Genomic DNA, 22172 nt, shown 5'->3' with positions numbered 1-22172 from the left:
AAAATTCCAGTGTACTTTTCCCACCACACTTTCTTAAGAATAGAAAGGGTTAGTAAAATTACAGTGATGAGGCTTCCTGGAAGAAGGGCAGTTGGCTCAGGAATGTAGAAAGTGTTGCTCTTCAGCTATCTGTACGAAGTATACTTTGTTAGGGCTTAACAACTGTGGAGAGACTCCAGGACGCAGTGATCAGAGTTCTTTTTCAAGTGCTTAAGGGAATGGGCTTGTTAGAGTTGAAAGGAGCTGGAGCTGATGCCTTATCTCAGGGGAAATTGAGGGAGGCTTTAAATAACTGGTCTTGAGCTAGGTCTTGAAGGATGAGTAGAAGCTCATGGTGAGGGAGATAAGGTGTTTCAGCCTGAAAAAGCAACAAGGACCATGTGGGTGCTGTCTGAGGCCATCTGTGGAGGTGAGAGTTTGGAGAGATGAGACAGATAAGTATGGTTTGGAAGAACCTTGTATGCCATCTTGCTGAAGGAGTTTGGACTTCAATAACAATGTTGAACTTACCTGCTCCCCAACCTCGAAATCTTTCCATTTAATCTCAGTGGCTCTCTGTGATGATCATTCATCTCACCAAGGCTTTGGGCACTTACAATGTGTGAAGTGCTGTTGCAGATACAAAAAAAAAAAAAAAATAAAATTTCAAAAAAAAAAAAAGAGGAATTAGCTTTCAAGGAGTTTAATGTCCAGTTGGGAAAATAATTCATAAGTATTTAGAGAGTTTGGAAATGTGAAATAATAAACTGTTCCAGTCTATTCTACAGCAGTGCAAGAGATATTACAGGGCAGTAATTGATTGTCAGTGGCAGAAAGGGAGGGTATGAGGAGGAAAGGGGAAGACGGGGAAAAAAGAACCCTGAAGAATGAATTGGCTTTGAAAGATATTTGCCAGTGGGGTAAATATTATGAACAAAAATAGGAAGATAAGAGACTGCATTGGCATAAGCAAAAGGTATTAATATAAGAAAATGAAGAATTAGACATAAGCTTGAAAGGACCTGTACTTTTTTTTTTTTTTGAAATTTTACTTTAAAGAGCAATAAAATGCTATTGATTGGATCTATGGTTCTCAATCTTGGTGGCACATTAAAATTATCTGTTGGGTGTTTAAAGCTGCCTATTCTCTTCACCTCCCACCCCCATACACTACAATTTAGTTGGTCTGAGGTGAAGCCCAAGCCTTTTTTTGGTTTTTTTGAAGCAAAGTTCTCCAGATATTTCTAATGTGCATTCAGGGCAGAGAACCTCTTCTCTGATCTTCTCTCTTGCCTGCCCATATATTGTCTGTTTCCTGAATAATTGGCTCTTCCACTAAAGGTACAAGGAAAAGATAGGGAATCTTGGCAAGCATCACACCAGGCATGTGAGCTTTCATTTATACCATAGACGACTCACAAAATGGGGTGTACAGCAGTTACAATGTTTTTCTTTAAAGCAGAAGCCATTTGCTAGTTAGGTTAATTAGGCAAATTTTGTGAATTTGTTAGTAACATTACAGCCAATAATGGTTTGAGGCTAATCCAGGTTAAAAAATGTTTTCTTTCCACCAAATAGTGGGACTCCATCGGTACTTCCGTGCCAGCATGTACATACCAATATTCTAGGGTGTATGATAAGCCTCTCTTAAGACCTAGCTTTAGTGTGACAGTTCTACAGGTTAGTATATCCAATTTGCTAATTACGGAAAATATTTAAAAGAATGTTTCTTTTAAAATGATGTTTAAAAACACCTCTCATATGTCTGTAGAGTTTTAAAAACAAATTAATTTGTTTATACATCTCTACCCTTGCCTGACCATTTCTTGAATGGACTGGCCGGATTGCAGTCATGCCACTATCCCTGTAATGCATAAATAGTATGAGAGCTTCTATATTTTTATCCTTGCCTCAAAAATTTTTGATTGCATATTTAGCAGATACTGACTGCGCACCTCCTTGGGGTACTCAGGGAATAGGAAAGACGAAAGGTTAAAATGGCTCCAGCCCTCAGTACATCCAAATGTACAGATATCAAATGATTTAGGAACAAGGTGAAAATGGAGAGCTGAGAGCCAGCTCAGGGACAGTGCCCCAAAAAGGACTGAGCTGAATCTAGGGGATAGATTTTGTGCCAAGGGGCCAGAGGCAGGACAGAGCAGAGGGTTTGGAAACTGCAAGCGTTTCCAATGTGGTTGCAAGGCAGAGACGCAAGATGTGAGGCTGGAGAGATTTATGTGTGGAGATGAGGCAGGAGTTGATTTGAAGGGTCCTGTGTGCCCTGCTGGAGTTTGGGTTTTATCCTATAGGCAGAGGAAGCAATCACTGAGCATAGGGAATTGGATTCAGATTTTGGTAATTTTATGTTACGCCAAAATGCAGACTTAACTGTTGACTTCTTGTTAACGACATTATTTGTTCAACTCAAAATTGGAACGACTATTGCACAAAAGAAATGACTACAAAATAAGTTTTTACATAGTCCTTCTCAACTATGCAGACATCTTGCAACTTTCCGTTTCTTCATTACTTACTTATAATGGAAGTCTAATCATTACAATGATTTTTTTGTGAGTTTTGTTTAAAATTACTTTGAGTATTTGGTTTTGAAGGTTTCTAGAAAGCCTGTCCTTTTTGTCTGCTACTGCTTTGCAGGATTGGCAAGGCAGTGTACGGCTTTCTCTGGAGCTACCAAGGCAGCAAGGATAAAAATAGGACAAACTTTAAGAATCTCAGATATTTTCAGATAACAAAGACTGATTTATGTGGGCCCGTTTTGTGCTGTGACAAAACATAGAGACACTTTTGTGCTGTGATTAGCAAGGGTGCTGATGTCAGTTCTCTTGTCGAGCATCAAGCTTTATTCTGTGGCTAAATTGTGCTTTGTACCATAATCCAGAGAACCTTTGTATCTGCCTTATTAAAGTGTGTAGTTTATGTAATTGCTTTTGTTTTCCAGTTTAATCTGTGCCAGATTCAATGAGGGTGACTCATTTTGTGACTGAGACAAACATTCACATTTGGACTATGTTAAAAATAAATAAATAAATGGCAGGTGCTGCTTGGCTAAATTCTGTGTTTTAATGCTGTAATTTCCTGCTGTAAGGGTTCATGTCTTGTATAATGTCTACTCAGCCTCTGTAATCGCGAGCCCAATATATCTAGTGCACCTCAATTCATTGCTACTCATTTCTTGATTATTTATTTTAGTTCCTAAGGGCTTTTTGAATTTTGACAATGTGATTTCAACAGGGAAGCCAAGGAATGGCTGGGGGGGAGCCACAGTTAGCTGGAAAACAAAGAATGACACATAAGCTGTAGCAAAAGGACATGCTGCTTGCTTTTCTGGTTTTTCTATTTTCCCTAGATGTTTCGTGCATGTGTTTCGTTAAAGTTATCTTAGTTATGTTTATTTTATTATGTATATATTCAGTATTGGAGCTCTTTTTCTCAAGTGGAAGATGCTTTGGGAAAGCACTCTTTTCATTGTGGCCCATGTATCAAAGCTAATCTCAAAAATTTTACAAGTCTGTTCTCTCAGGGAAATTGTATTATTGTACAAATATCCTATGTACCAGGCCCTGTGCTATGGCAAATAACGCAGATGTGATCACTATCTTCTTGAACTTTTCAGTCTGTTTGGGGAGTTAGATGCTACACAAATAAATACAAAGAAAAATGGAATTGCAAAATTACAGAAATCACTACGTAGGTAAGAAATAGGGTCTCTAAAACTGTGCTATTATTTTACTTTACCTTGGAGTTGGTTGTGTTGAGGGTATTCAGGGAAGAGAAGCCCTAAAGGTTGGAGTTGGCTAGGCAAAAAGTGAGGGAAAGAATATAACGTATTTAGGGAAAAACATGTGCAAGAGTCTGAGGCAGGTAAGAGTTTAGCCTTCTATAAACCCTATTATTAGAGGGGAAAAGTGACAGTTGATAAAAATTGAGAGAAAAAAGGCAGGAAACTGTACTTAAAAGATGAACTACACAAGCACAGCAATACAGCACTATTTATTAATATTATAGGGACAAATGACACTCCATATAGTACAACAGCCTCTGAGAGCCTCCTGAAGTACAGTATAGAAAGGGATGCTTATAATACTTAGTCTGAATCATTGGGGAATGGATTATGTTTGGTGAAGTATGTAGTAAGGCATTTTAGAAAGATTTGCATGCAAGACAATAAGGTTTTAAAAAGTCATTATGCAGCCATAAAAAACTATGAGTTCGTGTCCTTCATAGGGACATCGATGAATCTGGAAACCATCACTCTCAGCAAACTGACACAAGAACAGAAAACCAAACACCGCATGTTATCACTAATAGGCCTGTGTTGAACAATTAGAACATGTGGACACAGGGAGGGGAGCATCACACACTTCAGTCAGTTGCGGGGGGCTAGAGGAGGGACAGTGGGAGGGTTGGGAGGGCAGGGAGAGATAACGAGGGGAGAAATACCAGATATAGGTGATGGGGGATGTAGGCCGCAAACCAGCTTGCCACGTATATACCTATGCAGCAGTCCTGCATGATCTGCACACGTACCCCAGAACATAAAGTACAATTAAAAAAAAAAAAAGTCATTTCTGTATTTAAGGATGAAGCTTCACTATCTCGAGAAATCACTAACTAAAAGATATGATTTCTTGAGGGCCCTACATAAATAACATAATATTCTGTATTCTTTTGCTTTACTTCTGCATTACTTTTTAAGGCTTACTGCTTGATAGGGAAGTATCCATAGAGGCATAATTTTACTAAGAGATGATATTTATTTTGCAGTGAGTAGATGCATATTAAATGGATTTTTATAGTCCAGAAAACCATGTTAAAATTATGTGAATCTAACACTTTATGACTTCTCAGTATTATCTAAAACATCTGTAGGACTCTACCCTGCCTTCTCCTTGGACATGAATTATTTACTGTTTTCCTTTGGGCTACTCGAAGAATGAGAGGTTAATTTAAAATTAAAGACCTGATGATATTAAAGACCTATATAATGTTTGTAGGCCTTTGAAATTTCTCTAGTAATCCTCTTGTTAAAAGATTGCCTAAATTTTTCTATAGAGGAATGCCCGTTCGTTTAGCAATAGTTCTGCAGACATTTTGTCTGGGTTGCTGTAGTCTCAGGTATTTTCATGTATGTTAAATATTTTTGTCACAATTAGTCAATTCTTTGAAGGTAGGAATAATGAATTACATACTTGTTTTTCTTCCCACAAGTAGCAAAGGGAATGTTTTATTCCATCGGGGTTCATAAGATGTCTTGTTTCTGAGTCCTTCCACTTCCCAAGATGTCCCCGCTCCGTGCTTCTTTTTTTTCTTTTCTTTTCTCTTTTTTTGAGGAGTCTTGTTCTATCCAGGCTGGAGTACAGTGGTGTGATCTCAGCTCACTACAACCTCTGACTCCCGGGTTCAAGCAATTCTCCTGCTTCAGCCTCCTGAGTAGCTGGGATTACAGGCACCTACCACCACGCCCAGCTAATTTTTTTGTATTTTTTGGTAGAGATGGGGTTTTATCATGTTTGCCAGGCTGGTCTCGAACTCCTGACCTCAAGTGATTCGCCCACTTCAGCCTCTCAGTGTTCTGGGATTACAGGCATGAGCCACTGCACCCAGCCTGAGTGTCCTCTTGAGGCAGTCTTACCTAGAATGTCCAATCTGAAGCAGAGAATGTCTCTTAATAAATGACTGAGACTTCCTAAAATAGGCCTCTTAACTATCTAGCTGCCTCCCTGAGGAAGAACTTCGAAGAGGAGTAAGGTGTAAGTTTACTTCCAGGCACAGATGTTGGTATTTAAGGCTGACAAGGAAGGCTGTTTGTCATTTGGTTCTGCTTTTATTATCATTTGGTGAATATAGATTCAGGGAGGGAGATAGTAAAAGAATTTTTAGGCTTCTCTAGGTGTAGTATTAAACTCAGAATTTACCAGAATTTGTGGAGGGGATATGTGGTAAGTGTAGTCCAGATTGCCCACGTATATTTGTTGGGAAGAGGAGGAGAAATATTAAGAGTTAAATCCCATATTCAAGAATACAGGTCTTATTCGTGTAGTGTTTGAACAACAGTCTGTGTGGCTAAAAGAGAGACACAATCAACTGCTTCCCAGGCAAGAAGCCAGAAAAAGCTTTGAAACCCTTTTTCCCCTCCCTAATCCTTGCCACTACACCTTAAAAAAAAAAAAAAGAGAGAGAAATCTTTTTAAAATCTGCAAGTCTTATGAAGAAGCAGCTTTATGTGTATTCTTTATGTCATGATATTAACCCATGAAAATCTGTTGCTTTTTAAAAAATTGTGGCAAAATATATGTAACATAAAATTTATTTTAACTTTTTAGCTCACAGTTCACTAGCATTAAGTATTAATACATTCACAGTGCCATTGCAATTGTGGCCACTATCATCTCCAGAACGTTATCTTCTTCAACTCAAACTCTAGGCCCATTAAATGCTATCATAACTCTCCATTCCCCACCCCACCCCCAGGCCCTGACCACCACCATTCTGCTTTCTGTCTATGTGAATTTGACTACTCGAACTACCTCATATAAGCGGAATCATATGATATTTGTCTTTTTATGACTGGCCATTTCACTTAGAATAATGTCCAGCTTCATTCTTTTGCATATGGATTTCTAGTTTTCCCAACACTGTTCGTTGAAACCATAACTTTTCTATATTTAGTAAAAACTAAATATTCCTTGATTTATTGACTTGATATTATATAGTAGGAGATTTAAGAGAAGATATGGAATATATATACATTATTAAGTTAATTGAGGTATCAGTAAACTTTGCTTTTCAGAGTGGCAGATTATTCTGTGGTTCACACACACACACACACACACACACACACAAACACACTGTGACTTTCTCTAGACAATGCATTTGTAAAATTCGTTTGATAAATGTGCATCTTCTTGAAAACATCTCAATGCTGAATGGATATTTTTGTTTTGTTTCTAGGCATGGAAGCGGAGATGGTTCGTGTTACGCAGTGGCCGTTTAACTGGAGATCCAGATGTTTTGGAATATTACAAAAATGATCATGCCAAGAAGCCGATTCGTATTATTGATTTAAATTTATGTCAACAAGTAGATGCTGGATTGACATTTAACAAAAAAGAGTTTGAAAATAGCTACATTTTTGATATCAACACTATTGACCGGATTTTCTACTTGGTAGCAGACAGCGAGGAGGAGATGAATAAGTGGGTTCGTTGTATTTGTGACATCTGTGGGTTTAATCCTACAGAAGAGGGTAAGTTTAAGATATTATCATTCAACCTGAATTGTTCTTTTCTGCTGCATTTCTAGAAGTGTCATACAATTCTTTGTTATCTTAGTTACACAATATAATGTTTTATTTTTATAATAGGAACTTGACATTTGGAAAAAGCACTGAATCCCTTAATTAGTTTGGGCAGAAATGTTTTACAAGTTTTAGAGAGACAGACTTAGATATTGTGAGGCAGTTTCTACATAATTATCCTGAAGTAGAAGGTAACAAGAAGACATTTAAGAACATTTATTGAGTTCCAATAAAAATACTCAGTTTAACCATGTAACAATATTGATACTTGACTATTTTTTTACCTATTAAAAATAACACTTTTATGTAGCTCAACCCAATTCTTTAGGTAATACTTAAAAATATATTTTAAAACTATATTAGATTGTGGCCAGGCACAGTGGCTCACGCCTGTAATCCCAGCACTTTGGGAGACTGGTGGATCACTTGAGATCAGGAGTTCAAGACCAGCCTGGGCAACACAGTAAACCCCACCTCTACTAAAAATACAAAATTAACCAGGCATGGTGGCACACGCCTGTAGTTCCAGCTATTCAGAAGGCTGAGGCAGGAGAATCACTTGAACCCAGGAGACAGAGGCTACAGTGAGCCGAGATTGCACCATTGCACTCCAGCCTGGGCAACAGAGCAAGACTGTCTCAAAAAACTAGATTAGGTTATCCCATTGATGCCTAGTGTTCCATTATTGGAACACTGAGCATGTGGGAGTTATTTATAGCCTGCTGCTCAAGGTCATCACCAAAGTCTGATTGCAGAAATTCAAAAAATTATAACCTCAGGCATAAATGGGTTATGAAGTTAGGAAATAGCCAAGGTGATTATCATTACCTATGAAATCCAAATGAAAATCCGTCACAAAACACAATGAAAAAGTAGCAAACAAATGAATTACTTAGCACAGGTCCTGCAAGGAGCATGGAGGAAGGAAGGAGGACTCAATGTTTGGGTAAGAGGTAGTGAAGGAAAGATTTTGAAAGGAAAATAAATTGCAAAATGTAGGCTTTTGACAGAAATAGTATTTCTACATAAATGAAAGGAGGGATGCAGAACCCTCCAGGCTTAGGGACTTGGGAAAGAAAGGATACAGAGAAGGAATCAAATTTTACTTGACAGGGGCAGGAGGGCTCTGAATGAAAAAGGCCCAGGGATAGTTGCTTACAGATCTTGAATGAGGAACTGAGATTTGGGGTGCCTGTCCTGGAAAGAGCTGAATGACTAGAGGGTTCAAGAAGAATTTTACAAGTAGAATTCTACTTCAGGTACTTTTTAATTTTTTTTTTTTTTTTTTTTTTTGGAGATGGGGCATCAGTTTGTCACCTAGGCTGGAGTAGAGTGGTGCGATCTCGGCTGACTGCAACCTCTGCCTCCCAGGTTCAAGCAATTCTCGTGGCTCACCCTCCCCAGTAGCTGGGATTACAGGTGTGCACCACCATGCTGGGCTAATTTTTTATATTTTTAGTAGAGATGGAGTTTCACCATGTTGGCCAGGCTGGTCTCAACTCCTGGCCTCAAGTGATCTGCCCGCCAAAGTGTTGGGATTACGGGCCTGAGCCACTGCGCCTGACCTGGGGTTCTTTTTTTTTTTTTTTTTTGCTGGCTGACCACTTCTCTCTGCTTTTTCTTTTTAAACAAACACTAAACACGTAGGTAGGGGACTCCAGTACAAAGTAGCTTTGTAGAGCCAAGAATCAGAAATAAAGGTGAACCGAGGTCTTTGACCTTTTCATCTTTGTGGTTATACTCACATTTAGAAGTGTGCATTTCCGAACATCTCCATTTAGGAGTGCTGTAGATTCCATGAGGGGTGGAAAATTGTGTTAATAATCAACATCAAGATTGGGATTGGAGTGGGACTAATCATCTCTAATGAGCTCAGGCCAGCGTGCCGCTTCCTCTCTGGCCAGTCAGCAGCCCTGGAGAAAGGAGGCTGCCAGGGCTGGGGTTTGCCCAGTGGGGTCGGGGAAACCCCTTGATGAGGGAGTTCAGAATCTCATGGGACAGCACTCTACGAGAGAAGGAGAAATCCAGCTTAGCTGGGAGGGGGCTGATGAAATGGAAATCTTCAGCAGAGCTCTGGTGATTAAAAGTCTCAAGAAGTTGTTTCACAGGAGGAATTAAGGCTTCAGTTGTTTTCGTGAAATTACTAAATATGGTCACAGTGTAAGTGGGCATGGGGGTGCTACTTCTAACTTCAGTTAAAACCCTTTCCTTTTCTGCTTGCATTTATATTTATATTTGAGTGCAGTGGAGGGTTTCAAAGTTAAAATTACAAATGAGATAGCTCTGTTTTTAATGGTTAACAACTAGTCAGTAATGATAATTACTGGATTTAGACAGCACATTAGTTTTATTATGTAATGGATTATCCATTAATTTGTCATTTTATTATCTTGTTCCTTTGCCTGTTGCCTTTTCAATGTAGAATTTGTTTTTGGGGGGAGACATAGGAACAGACTTTTGTCTCTGTTGCTTGTCTGTATAGATTGAGCTGGTCCAAAAAGCTAAATCATAGATGTTCTTCCACCTCTCTTTTTACAATGCTCCTAAATATATTTATAAAGGAAATGAGATGTTCTCATAAAGGATGTACATTCTTCAGTCAAGGAATGTGAGTCTAATTTTTTGAAGCCCATTCAAGGATGGGTAAAGTTGAGAACCCAGAATAAGAATTTCTAATGCTCAATTGTCTGAGATTAACTTTGCAAGTTTTAAGGCACAGCGTCGTGTCTATCTGGCCACCTTAGAATGATTCTTATCATTTGGGAGCTTGACAAACACCCACTCAGCTATGGGAAGGAAAGCTTGGTGTGCTTTTAGAAAATCGATTGATTAGTTCACCAAATTATTTGAGTTTACTGACACTCTACTAGGCTGTGGAAATTCATTCAAAAAACATGTATTAGGTGACAAGGAGACGAAAGGTAAACATCACAGACTGAGCGTCTGATGGGAGAGGATTCATTAAGAGAAATATCCCAAATAATTCATTATAATAATTGAGGAGTACAAGTTTATATATATACATGTATATGTAAATATATAAAAGTATAATTCTGTGGAAGTTTATAAATATAGTTCTTGTGCTTATAGAGCTTACAGTCAGCCTAGTAGGAGAGACAAATAATCCAGGAATTATATTACTGATGCATAAGTGCTCTGCTAAAGAACTGGATAAGCATACTTAGCAGCAGTGTCTGATTTAATCTTAAGAGGGTCAGGAAAAGCCTAGGTAGTTTCAGTGGCTCTGTAATTGTAACTGATAATGTGCTGAGAACTTTATTTTTGTACTTAGCAGAAATATTTTCCTTGATTTTAGGAGTCAGAGTCAGTCGCTCCCAATGTCTGTTTTCACATTATAAAATTTCTACCAAATAGGGAGAGGTGAAGTTTCAAAACGTGAAAGCTTCAGTGATCTTTTCAGTGGTAAAACTCTCAGTTCCTTACAAAGTAGATTAGAGGTATATTTAGGTTGAGTGCAACTCTGAATTTGTGAACTTTTCATCTTTACAAGATCCATGGTGAAGGGAGGGGTGTAAGAAAATCCATAGTATGATTATTCACATTTCTTATATATAGTCTGTGAGTTGGTTACCAAGTACAGCTGTGTTAATCACAAGTCATTTTTATGTATTCATTAACAGATAAAGCAAGTATCTAAGAACTTTAATCTGCCAATATGTTCTACATTGAGGTCATGAGCTGTATCTAAATGAAACTGCATTTATTTTTTAAATTCTGTGACTGAGATTTTTCACAACTTCATCCTGGTTATTTCCGCAAATAGTCACATTTAGAAGTGTCTTAATATACTGTTTTGAGGTATTTGTTGAATTTCTTGGAATAAATCTATAAAACGTGAACAGTTCTTCATTATGTAGTATCAAGCAGCCAAAAACATATTTTATTCTGTAATTTTGGTTTTTGATCCATAGTGGCAAAACTGCAAAAAGACTTTCAAAATTTTTCACACATTTAAGTTCTAAATAGCAGAGAACTGCTATTATCTTTTGTAATCATACTTATACAGTTTAATATGACAAGGTAAACAAAATGCCTTTGTTTTTCCACTGACTTGACTACCTGCTTTATATTCTTTTGTGTCCAAATAGATATCACCACCAATCACTAAATAATAGATGTTTTTGTTTTTACCTTGATCTGTCCCGAGCCCTGTGCTCTTCCTGTTTCAGAAAGCTGACTGTCCTCCTACTGTTGGCTTGAAAATTAGCTAACAGTACAAGATGATTTTTTACTATACTAGTTTCAGACTATATGTGAGAAGAAATAGACCATGCCTGGTTATCACAGTCTGAGAAAATAATTGTCCCCAATCCCTGTGAGAATAACTAATTTTCCCCTGAAAACAAAAGGAAAAGGGAAAAATCTGACCTGTGTTTTGATTCCAGGAACCTCTCAAAATATCGTTACCATGTTATTTCCGCTGCCCCAGGTGACCACTGCTATTATTGAAGACTCAAAATGCTGGCAGGCTATATCTGTTTTTAAGTCCTAGATCATTAAACTGTGTGTGGTTCCTATGAATGCTTTTCTGTAGTAGATTTGAGGATAGAAACTAATTTCTTTGTTTTTCTTGGAAATGTACAGATTTATTTTTGTTTCTACAGCACGAGGTGGAAGCTGTTAGATCTGCTAAACAAGTATCGGAAAGCAGCTCACTAACTTCATATAAAGGCCTCTGGTCTAATTAGATGTAGGATTAGAAAGCTGCCTCTGAGTTGCTTTTCTCAAAATGCCCAGATCATGGTGGCTTAATTAAAAAAAAAAAAAAAAAAGAAAATTCTTTGTTTCATATTCTCTCCTTGAGTCAAGTAGGTATAAACTAACATGTAAGAATATACATACACTTCCTTTCCTGGAAAGCAATCTTAATTGGTTACTTTTTAACATTTATTTTTATTTACTTTTTTTATTGAGGTATAACTTATTAGTATGAAGGGCACAAATCTTAAGCATACAGTTCAGTGTAGTTATATCTACATGTAGATACAGATGTCTGTGTAACTGCCCCTCAGATTAATAAATGGAACACTTCTCCTTCTCTAGAAAGTTTTTCCTGCCTCTTGCCAGTAAAGCCTTCACCCAAATTAACTTTTTTAAAAATTGCTTTTATTACTATGGATTAGTTTGGCCTATTCTTGAACTTCATATAAATGGAACCATTATTTTTTCCAATATTAAGTCTGTGAGATTCATCCATGTTGTAGCATGTAACAAGAGTTCTTAATTCCTTGTAGCATTTCATTGTGTGAATATATCACAAATTATGGATCTATTCGAATGTTGATTGATATTTGCATTGTTTTCAATTTTTACTTTATACAAATAAAGCTGTAGTGAACATTTCTTTATATGTCTTTTGATGAACATAAACATTTAGTTCTTTTGGGTATATACCCATGAGTATAATTGCTGTGTTATACTACATAGGTATATTTAGCTTTAATAGGTTTAACAGCTTTAGTTTTCCAAGTTAGTGAACCAATTGCCTTCCTACCAGCAGTGTGTAAGTTTACTTTACATTCTCATCGTTAGATGTTGTCAAATCTTTAATTTTAGCTATTCTATTGGGTGTTAGTGGTATCTTGTGGTGTTAAATTGCATTTTCTTGAGAACCAATTCAACCAGAGAATTTTTAGTTTGTTTTTCTTTTTTTTTTTTAAATTGCACATTTCCAAGCCACCGCTCTCAAAATCTTTATTTATTGAATCTCCTGTGGTGGGACCCAGTCATCAAGATTTCTAAAATTCCCCACAAGTGATTCTTAGGCCTTCAAACCTCTGGATAAGAATTATGGTATTTGTCAGCATTGCCTAAAGGTTTATGTTAAAGTCTCTAAGCCTGTTTCACAATCTACTAAAGAGAGTGTCATGACAAATGAAGTTTTTCTACTTGAAACAGGTTAAACAGATCATGCTATGTTTAAGGGTCTTCAGTTGTTGAGTAAATAAATTGAAGAAACTGCAGTGCAGGTTGCCTCACAGAAAATTGCAACTACTGCTATTTCTTATTTGTATCCACTTGTTAGATTTGCCTTTTTAAAATGTTCTTCCTTAAAAAATGGTGTATTTAGAAGGGAGAAAATGGTATGTTAGTATTAATGATAATGCATGGTCTTTGTAGACTTTTATTTGCTAAGTTAGACAGTTCTATTTGAAATGCTTATCTTTACAGAAAGAAAAATTCTTCAGCACACCAGATAAATCACTAATCAACAGGAGTAGAGTAACCCTGACCTGTTTACATTTAATTGTGAACATGAAGGTAAACTTTCACACTGGAAACCAAAAGAATTATTCTATCAGTAGATACAGCCCCTCTTCAGAGAAAAGAATCTTATCTGGTCTCCTGAAAAGAACATGACATCACCACAGTTTTATTACTGCATGCTCAGATAGAGTAATTTAGTGGTTACAAAACCAAAGACTATCACATCAAGTTTGAAACGTTCTACCTTACCAATAACAAAGAGTAGAATTGTTTCCTAGGGCTTCAACTCTTCTGCCATTTGGGATTTCTTTAAGTAATTATTTTGAATGTTTAGAGGCATTATCTTGGCACCCCAGCTTTTGTGAGGGATACTAACATGAGGGTATTATGGTTTCAAATAGGATAAACTGTACATTAGGCTAAGGGTCATGTGGGCCAGTTTATTATTTGTGGATCTCATCACATGATAATCTGCTCTTCACTGGAAGCTTGTTCACTGAAAGGCTTTCCTTAGCAGTACTTAATAGCTTCCTAAGTAAATTTCAATTAGGAGTTTGCTCCAGCAGCTTATTAGCCTTTAATGGATATTAATTATACTCTTCATGCCCTTCTGATTTAAGAAATGGGAAATAATTTCACACACATAAGCAAACCCTAAACTAGTATTTGGTTCTTAGAAGCTTGATACTAGCATTACTTAGAAAGATCAGTAAGTCAGAAAAGCAAGGCAGAAAGCAAAATGGTCTGTTCCATTACCAGTAGCCTAAATCACATGTCTTTATAAAGTAGAACAGAAGTTTCTTTTTTCAGACCAGTTGCTTAGCTTTGGTCAGAAATGTAATGTTAGGGAATATTTACACACAGTGCAATGATTGTCTTAAAATATGCAGAGCTGAGTACATAGTCTAAGATGAGTAAAATAATCCCAAAGACTATACAACTTTGAAGATAGTGCATTATCTGTGCCAAAGTAGTAGAGTGGTTCCCTCTTCCCTTTGAAAGTCCTTTGCATGTTACTGTGGTTGGAGTGATTGGGGTTACTTTCCTGGCTATTTAAAGGTCTTTTCATGATCTTGCTAGCAAACATAGTGAAATCTCTGGCCTCTCTTCAGAAAATTGAGAGGATTGCGAGCATAAAAGAGAGTAAGACAGTTTTGTCATTCACAGGTGGTTGAAGTGGAAGATTAAAAATGAGATGGTCCCATTATATTAATAAAACAAAGTCAGACAGATGTGACTGCCTGGCCAGGCGATTTTCTTTTCCCACTTAAGATGAATCACTCAGTGCATTTAGTGTATAGCCATGAAGTTTAGAAAAAGTGTTAAAGGAAAGGGTATCTATAAAAACAACCACCTGAAGAAAGTTATTTTAGTAGTTACAGTGAAAAGCTAGAATTCATACTATTTCAAATAGTGAAGTATTTCCAGTGAGTAGTGTTTTTTGGTCAGAACTGAAAATTGAGCTGGTTTATTCCATTTTACTATGCCAGTACTGTAGAAGAAATGAGAAGTATATGGAATACACTTGGAAATACAGTTTTTAGTATACATTAACAGTTTTCCAATTCTGCTGCCCTATTGTATATATTTTTCTTAAGCATTTCTTTAAAATATAAATATGTTTCATACTTCTCTTAAATCCTCAAGGATTAACTCTGAGTCACAGTTTAATCTGTGGTATTTTAAATCCTTTTAAATCTCTGTATATTTGCAACTGAATCAAAACAGTAAAACATTTTACAGGGTAGGGTCTGATTACCATTTTATAATCAACATTTGTTAGATACCACAACAGGTATTTATGAGCATCCACTGAATTTATGGCATTATGTCATATAAATATCCAAAAATTCATTTTTAAGAAAGAAAAATTAACTCCTGGCATAAGGTGTTAGATTTTGTTAGATGAGCTATGAAGACTTGACATTACATGGAGCATAGTAAAGATAAAAAGTTAGAAGTTCGTTCAACTTCTATTTATTCAGGCCAGATTCTCTAAAAGGAAATTTTTGAACTGGATTCATCTAGGAGTGCTCAGAGTTCTTGAGGAACAAATCCCAAAACTGCACATGCAGGTGAATGGGTCTTAACAGATTTGGAAGTGGCCCTTGCCGTAATTTCTTCTGACTTGACATAAAGTCCAGTAAGTAATCTCAGTACTTTGGGAGACTGAGGCAGGAAGATGTCTTGAGCCCAGAAGTCTGAGACCAGCCTGGGCAACATGGTGAGACTATGTCTCAACAAAAAGTTTAAAAATTTAACCAGATGTGATTATGTATGCCTGTAGCCCCAGCTACGTAGGAGGGGAAGATCGCTTGAGCCCAGGAGTTCCAGGCTGCTATGAGCTAAGATGGTGCCACTGCACTCCAGCCTGGGCACAGAGGGAGACTCTGTCTCAAAAAAATAAATAAATAATAAAACAAACAAACAGAGTGTTCAGCGAGTGTCTGCCTTGTTGTGAATGAAACATTTTTTAGCATCTGCGACATGTAAGGCACAATAATGCATAGGAGTTCTGATCCTTTCTTGTTTCTTGTTGGGAACCATTATTAGAGATACACTGTCATATTTAGCCATATTAATGTGTTATTATTCAGGCTTCATAATTAGGATATGACTTTCTAGGCCTAAGAGGTTGTAAAATAAGCTAAACAAACATTGTGGTACATTTACGAATATGACAGTTAAATACATAAAGGCATTATCAAAAGCATATGGATTTATTCTAATAAATATAATTTATTTTCTAGAGAAAATAGAGCAGATATTTAGTCTCTCTGTGATAAATTAGCAGGCCAAATGACATGCATTACTGAAGCAGAACTTTGCTCCCTAGTTCAGCTAAACCGGGTTCTTGTCACAAGACCAGGAAGGATTGGGAACATGGACACATTGAAGGGTGAGGGGAATGGAATTTAACCGGCCAGAGAGAATAAAAAGAAAGACTCCCAGCAAAGTGAGAGGCGGTGCCTGTGGACTGAATTCCAGGCCACCACCCAGGAACTGAAAAGTCTAGGCTTCTCCCATATCTATTACTCCCCACTCTAAAGAAATACATCTAATGTCCTTTAGAATATGGTTAAGCACAAAGACCATTCCTAACTCTTTACTGCTGAGAAGGGTCTCTGCTTCGGGAAAACAGCAGTCAGATTCCCCTCAGAGGCGTATGTAAGAGTCCCTGGCAAAAGGTGCCATCATTCAAGGCCCCAGTTGCATGACTGTTTTAGAGTTTGATGGAGAATAGACAAACCGGGTTATTAGAAAATAGGTATAAAACAAAATGAGATTGGGGATGAGTATAGCTCAAAAGTCCCCAATGCCTTTTATCAGTTTGCACAGGGAGAGGGAGGCCAAAGCCTGACTTTTACCCTTTTTTCCAGCATGTCAGCCTTCTGTGTTCCCTTCCTCCAACCGCAATCCTAAGCCAACCAGTTCAAGGTTTGGGAAATTAACTTTTCCCAGTTTGGAGGATGCATTAGCTGGGAGTATCCCATAGTACAGAGACACACCCATCAGTGAAGGGGGGATAGAGGAGGAAAAAGAAGGCTTTTTTTTCAAAGGAGTCCTAGAGGTTCAGAATGCATTTGAAAGGGCTACAGACGAAAGGTGAATGGCTGCTCATCTAGAAAGAGGGGACGGAAGCATCCCAGGTTCCCTTCTCTTCCTAGCGAATACCCCGGGTACGTGAGGGAGAAAAAGTGAAGCATCTCTTTCTTTTTTCTGTTCTTATATCCCCAAGCCCCAGCAACTACTACAGGGTGCCACCCATGGGTGTCAACGTGTCTTTCACCCATGTTAACAGGGGAGGTCTAGGGGGTGGGAATATCTGCTCTTACCCACACATGTCCTATTTCCCCTGCTGTCAGTAGCCTTTGAATTCCCTAGACCTCATGTATGCCGTGGATATTGGCGTGACCTTTATTCATGAAAGGAGAAACCTAGCTTAATCGGCAGGAATAAGTCACACTCACCTGTGCTGTACCTTTTAACTTCCATTATCGTCTGCCTCTGGATCTCTCAGATCTCGTTTTCTTTCCTAGAGCTTTAACCCAAAGCTTAGAACTGAGTTTGAGACAAAAATGTATCTTGAGGGAGTTGTATGGACTCCTTATCATAAGCCGAATGCTAAGGTGACACTGTGTAATTGAGAAAAGGATGATTGTGACACACCCAGATAACTAGTTGCTATAGTTATGCTTGCTAAGATTTGGGTGCATGGGGCTTGGCCTGGGTTTTGGGTGCAAGGGGGCTTTGGTTAGCTCCCGTGGTCTTATTTTCCCAAAAAGGAAACCTCTGGGTGATGGGCATCCTATTTATTCCCATCGCTTGGCAGGATTTTCAAGATAATTGCTTAGAACTAGAATATTGATCTAGATTTTTACACTACCCAACCCCTTAGCTCCTTCTGAGCTGCAGCCAGAGATTGCTGGTTGATTTCACAGGAATAAGCAGAGTTAGTTTAAAATGTAGGCAAGAACTTAAAAACAACTAATGAGTCTAGAATGTAATGACAATTGTATGACAAGTTTTCAAATATTTCTGTCTCTCTGCAGTCCTCATTTTTGTTGAAAAAAAACACAATAGGACTGAGTTATTTGCAAAATAGACTTTAGACTTATACTTGGCCCCATTATTTGCATAAAGTGCAGCAATAATTTTTTTCTTTTTTTCTTTTTTTTTTTTTTTTTTTGAGATGGAGTCTTACTCTGTTGCCTAGGTGGGAGTGCAGTGGCATGATCTCAGCTCACTGTAACCTCTGCCTCCTGGATTTAAGTGATTTCCCCACCTCAGCTTCCTGAGTAGCTGGGACTACAGGCACATGCCACCACACCTGGCTAATTTTTGTATTTTTAGTAGAAATGAGATTTCAACCATGTTGGCCAGGGTTGTCTTGAAGTCCTGACTGCTGGTGATCTGCCCACCTCGGCCTCCCAAAGTGTTGGAATTAACAGATGTGAGCCACCATGCCCAGCCCAAATAATTAGTTTTACATAGGTCTTTTAGATTGGCTTTGACGGAACTCTGTTCCCCAAGGAATCTCAGGACTTTCTAAAGCCAAGTCCACAAGTGAGTTTGTACCGTTAAATACCTGTGAGTGGGTAAACTCCTCTCTTCATAAGGTCCCAAGAACATGTGGTTCCTAGGCCTCTTGGAAAGTGACATTCTTTACTCACCACAGGTTAAGAACCCTGTACAGGGACTGTGTAGACAAGCTATGAGGCCAGTTTTCCCAAGGGGCTTTATTAGCTCTGCAAGTAGAGCTTGACTTCTTAAAGGGAAGCATACCTTTCCAGTCAAAACCTTGGTAAAACAACCAGTTTCTCCAATTGCGTCCTGTTGCAAAAGAAAATGGATTCTTACTGCACTGATACAAACAACCATATTGCCATAAGCTAAGAATACTCACAACTAGTTTCCAAATTCTGGAGGAGTGAGGCAGAAAGACAAATATGCTCCAAATTTTGTTCACAGAATTATACTTTAATTATTAAAGGCCACGAATAGCTCAAAATAAGTTTCCTTTGACTCTGAAAAACAAGGATCAGCAATGTTTCAAGCAAAAGTCAAAAAGATTACTTTGGTCTTCTATTAGTTCAGTCCATTTAGTTAACTCTTATTTTGCTTGATATTTGTGAACATGTCAACTCTCCATGAGTCGTGCACATTTTTCCTTTATTCCAATATCACAATTTCCCAAGTTATCAGAAATCTACATTGAAAGCACCTGTCAAAGTTCTGTAGCTGATTATAAACCATCTTTTGAAGAGGATCAAAACAAGACAATTGTCTGTGAGTAATGAAATATCCAGGGTAGTTACAGTCAGAAACACAATTGAAAAAGAAATTGTTATCTCCATAGTTTACAACAACATAACGTTGTGATTGATAGCACATATTCAGACATTAGAATTTTAGAAATCCTATACAATTTTGGAAGATAATATTGTTCCCCAAGATATAACCTGAAGAAGATTAAACATCATTTTGGCAATACCATGTACCTAAACATGTCAGATAGTCCTGTTTATCTCTCTTCTGGATGCTCCAGGGGCCCTCTGTAGCATCCAGAAATCCAGGTGTCAGCAAAGACAATTTCAAAACTGAAGTTTGATTTTGGCAAGCCTGTTAGAGGGTCAGAACACTCGATGTTATGAAATAGAATTCCAGATTACCATGTTATTTTGCCAAAATGATGACTCAGAAATTTTTGAAAAAGCAGAAACCTTTTATAACCCCTTAAAAATTTTGCCAAAGAGATTAGTGCCTTCAGAGTACCTTGTTGTGCTTTTATTTCAATGCTCAATTTGCAAAAAAACCCCTATTATACCCTTTTAAATTTAGTTAATATGTTCACACATGGAATTTCTTTTGTAAGATGAATTTTTACAATCCTTTAACAACTTTTAGCTTTATCTTATCTAATTCAAAACAATCCTTACCCTAGGCAAAAATTTACATTTTGACATCCACATTTTATCACTAATCTTTAGGCCAATTCTATTTCTCAAAGATTAAAGTCACGTGAGCTAAAAGATACCTCAGCTTTTGTCTTCACTTTCAATATTTGATCCAAGTACCTATCCTTCTTTAAGTAATTAGAGCGCCTTTTATAGACATCACACATATAATACATATATAACCACACGACACAAGAAAACCCAGTAGCCATAAGATTTTTTGTTTGCCCGCCTCCTAATTGGATTATTTGCCTCCAGGTTGAGCCCATAAAGAGACAGGGTTAGAAAAACATGCTGCTTCTAAGGCCTAATCAATAGGCATAACTGGGGGCAAAAACAGATATTAGGAGGGATCTATTCACTTTTAATTCCTGGGGTCTCATGAGGAAAACAGAGGACTTTTCCCTCATCATGCAAGCATTAAGGGTGGCAAGGCAAAATGAAGATAAGTAATTCAGTTGACTAGAAAAAGCCCTTTTCCAGCAAAGCAAGATCCAGGAAGGAAAAAACATGAAGGCCTTGTAAATATACCTACAATTTGGATGTCCACCTTTAATTAAGCTGAGTGCTCTTTAAGGAAATTCTTTTAAATCCCTTGTTGTCTGACTTTAGCTGCACCAAGTGGTCAGTATTTCTGGCTTTCAAACTTTACTAAAGGCTCAGAGAAAGGAATATCCAAGGCAGTTCGTGGAAAGGAAGAGAATCAACAAATAACAAAAGTCACATAGATATTAAACCAGAAAGAGCTCTTTCTGTAAGCCAGGATTGAACCTGGGCCGCCATTGTAAAATGGCAGAGGAGAAACAAAGCACTGCCAAGTGATTGCCAGTCACACTTCCAAGGAGGTACAATAAGATGGAGGCCTGCAGCAAAGTTTGCTTCTGATCATACAGAAAGGCACGCAAAACACACCAGATTGGCTACAGCTTAAGACCAACCTCACAAATCCTTCTTCATAATTAAAAACTTACCGAGAAATAAACAGTGATCCTTTTTCCTGGCCTAGTAAAACACCATCTGGGAAAAACAAAAAAACCTCACTTTAAAGTTACAGTTAACTCCTGACCTGGTGGAGAAAAGGAAAAGACAGCTTAAATGCAAGGCCGTGTTAACTACTGACAGAGTGGAGAAAAGAAAAGATGCCTGGGGAAGAGCTTCTCATTCTTAGGCAGATGGTTCCTCCGACAGGGAGAGCGACGTGGTGGGGAATGCTGGCCCACTTGTCACACAGGGCATTTTGGCCATAGCCACCGCTGTCTATCTTGAAAAAAGAAGGAAAAGGCCAACATTCCCGATTCCTGGGAGCGACAGGAGTTGGGGGAAGGCATAATTTCCTCTAACCTCAGAAGTCTGAGGACAAAAAGGCTTAGAAATGAAAGGGAAAATATTTTTTGGTTTGCATCTTACCCTTCCTCATGCCCCACGTTCGGGCACCAAAAATGATGCAGAACTTTGTACCTTATTTCAGCTAAAACTGAGTTTTTGTCACACGACCAGGAAGGATTGGAAACGCACTGAAGGACACTTTGAGGGGAGTGGAATTTATTGGGCAAAAAAGGAAAAGAAGAAAAATAAACATCCAGCAAAGTGAGAGGGGTCCCTCTAACAGGCCCTCATCTCACAGATTGAATACCAGGCCACCGTATGGGAACTGAAGAGGCCAGGCTCCTTCCCTCGCGCGAACTTTCCGTGGCTCCATCCCGATTCCCAGTGCGCTGGCAGGTCGGAGAATCTCCGGAGACCCTCCCTTTTTATCTACCTCTTGCATCTATCATTACCATATTTTAGCATATTGAATGTTTTGTGAAAAATTTCAGTTGCAACCTAGCCTTTTCTGTTTTATAACAAATTTGAAGAACAAATTTCTTTATTCATGTATGAGCATTTGCCTTTTTCTGAATTATTTATGGCCTTCTATTCCTAACCAGACTAACGGAGCATTATTTTCTGGGCCTTTAATATACTTTGTTATGGCAGTGACTACAGTGGGATTTTATTCTAGAATTTCACCTGGTTTTCAAATTCCTTCGTTTTGTGCAATTTAGCTCTTTTCATATTTCTCTCAGAGCATAGTTAAGGGCTTAATAATTTACTTCTTTATTTGCTGGCCCTCTTTTCATAAAAATACTACAAAAATCCACCAAATGGCAAATAAATGAGCTGAGGGGAAGAGATGATGCCTTAAAAAA

The 22172-nt window shown here is 37.9% G+C and overlaps 1 protein-coding gene across 6 annotated transcripts in view; it reads left to right on the top strand.

Annotated features, from left to right (window-relative positions):
* Positions 1–22172, top strand: part of GAB1 (GRB2 associated binding protein 1) — a 132280-nt gene that overhangs the window by 72960 nt on the left and 37148 nt on the right. For all 6 annotated transcript variants that reach the window (XM_032246498.1, XM_032246500.1, XM_032246499.1 and 3 more), the window contains exon 2: positions 6952–7246. In XM_032246498.1, coding sequence (XP_032102389.1) covers positions 7189–7246 — 58 coding nt within the window. In that variant the 5' untranslated portion in view covers positions 6952–7188. The remainder of the gene's footprint in view (positions 1–6951; positions 7247–22172) is intronic.

Source organism: Sapajus apella, unplaced genomic scaffold, assembly GCF_009761245.1.
Source record: "Sapajus apella isolate SASKATOON/1434 unplaced genomic scaffold, GSC_monkey_1.0 scaffold61, whole genome shotgun sequence".
Lineage (NCBI taxonomy): Eukaryota > Metazoa > Chordata > Mammalia > Primates > Cebidae > Sapajus > Sapajus apella.
This window is presented reverse-complemented; position numbering and strand designations above follow the sequence as displayed.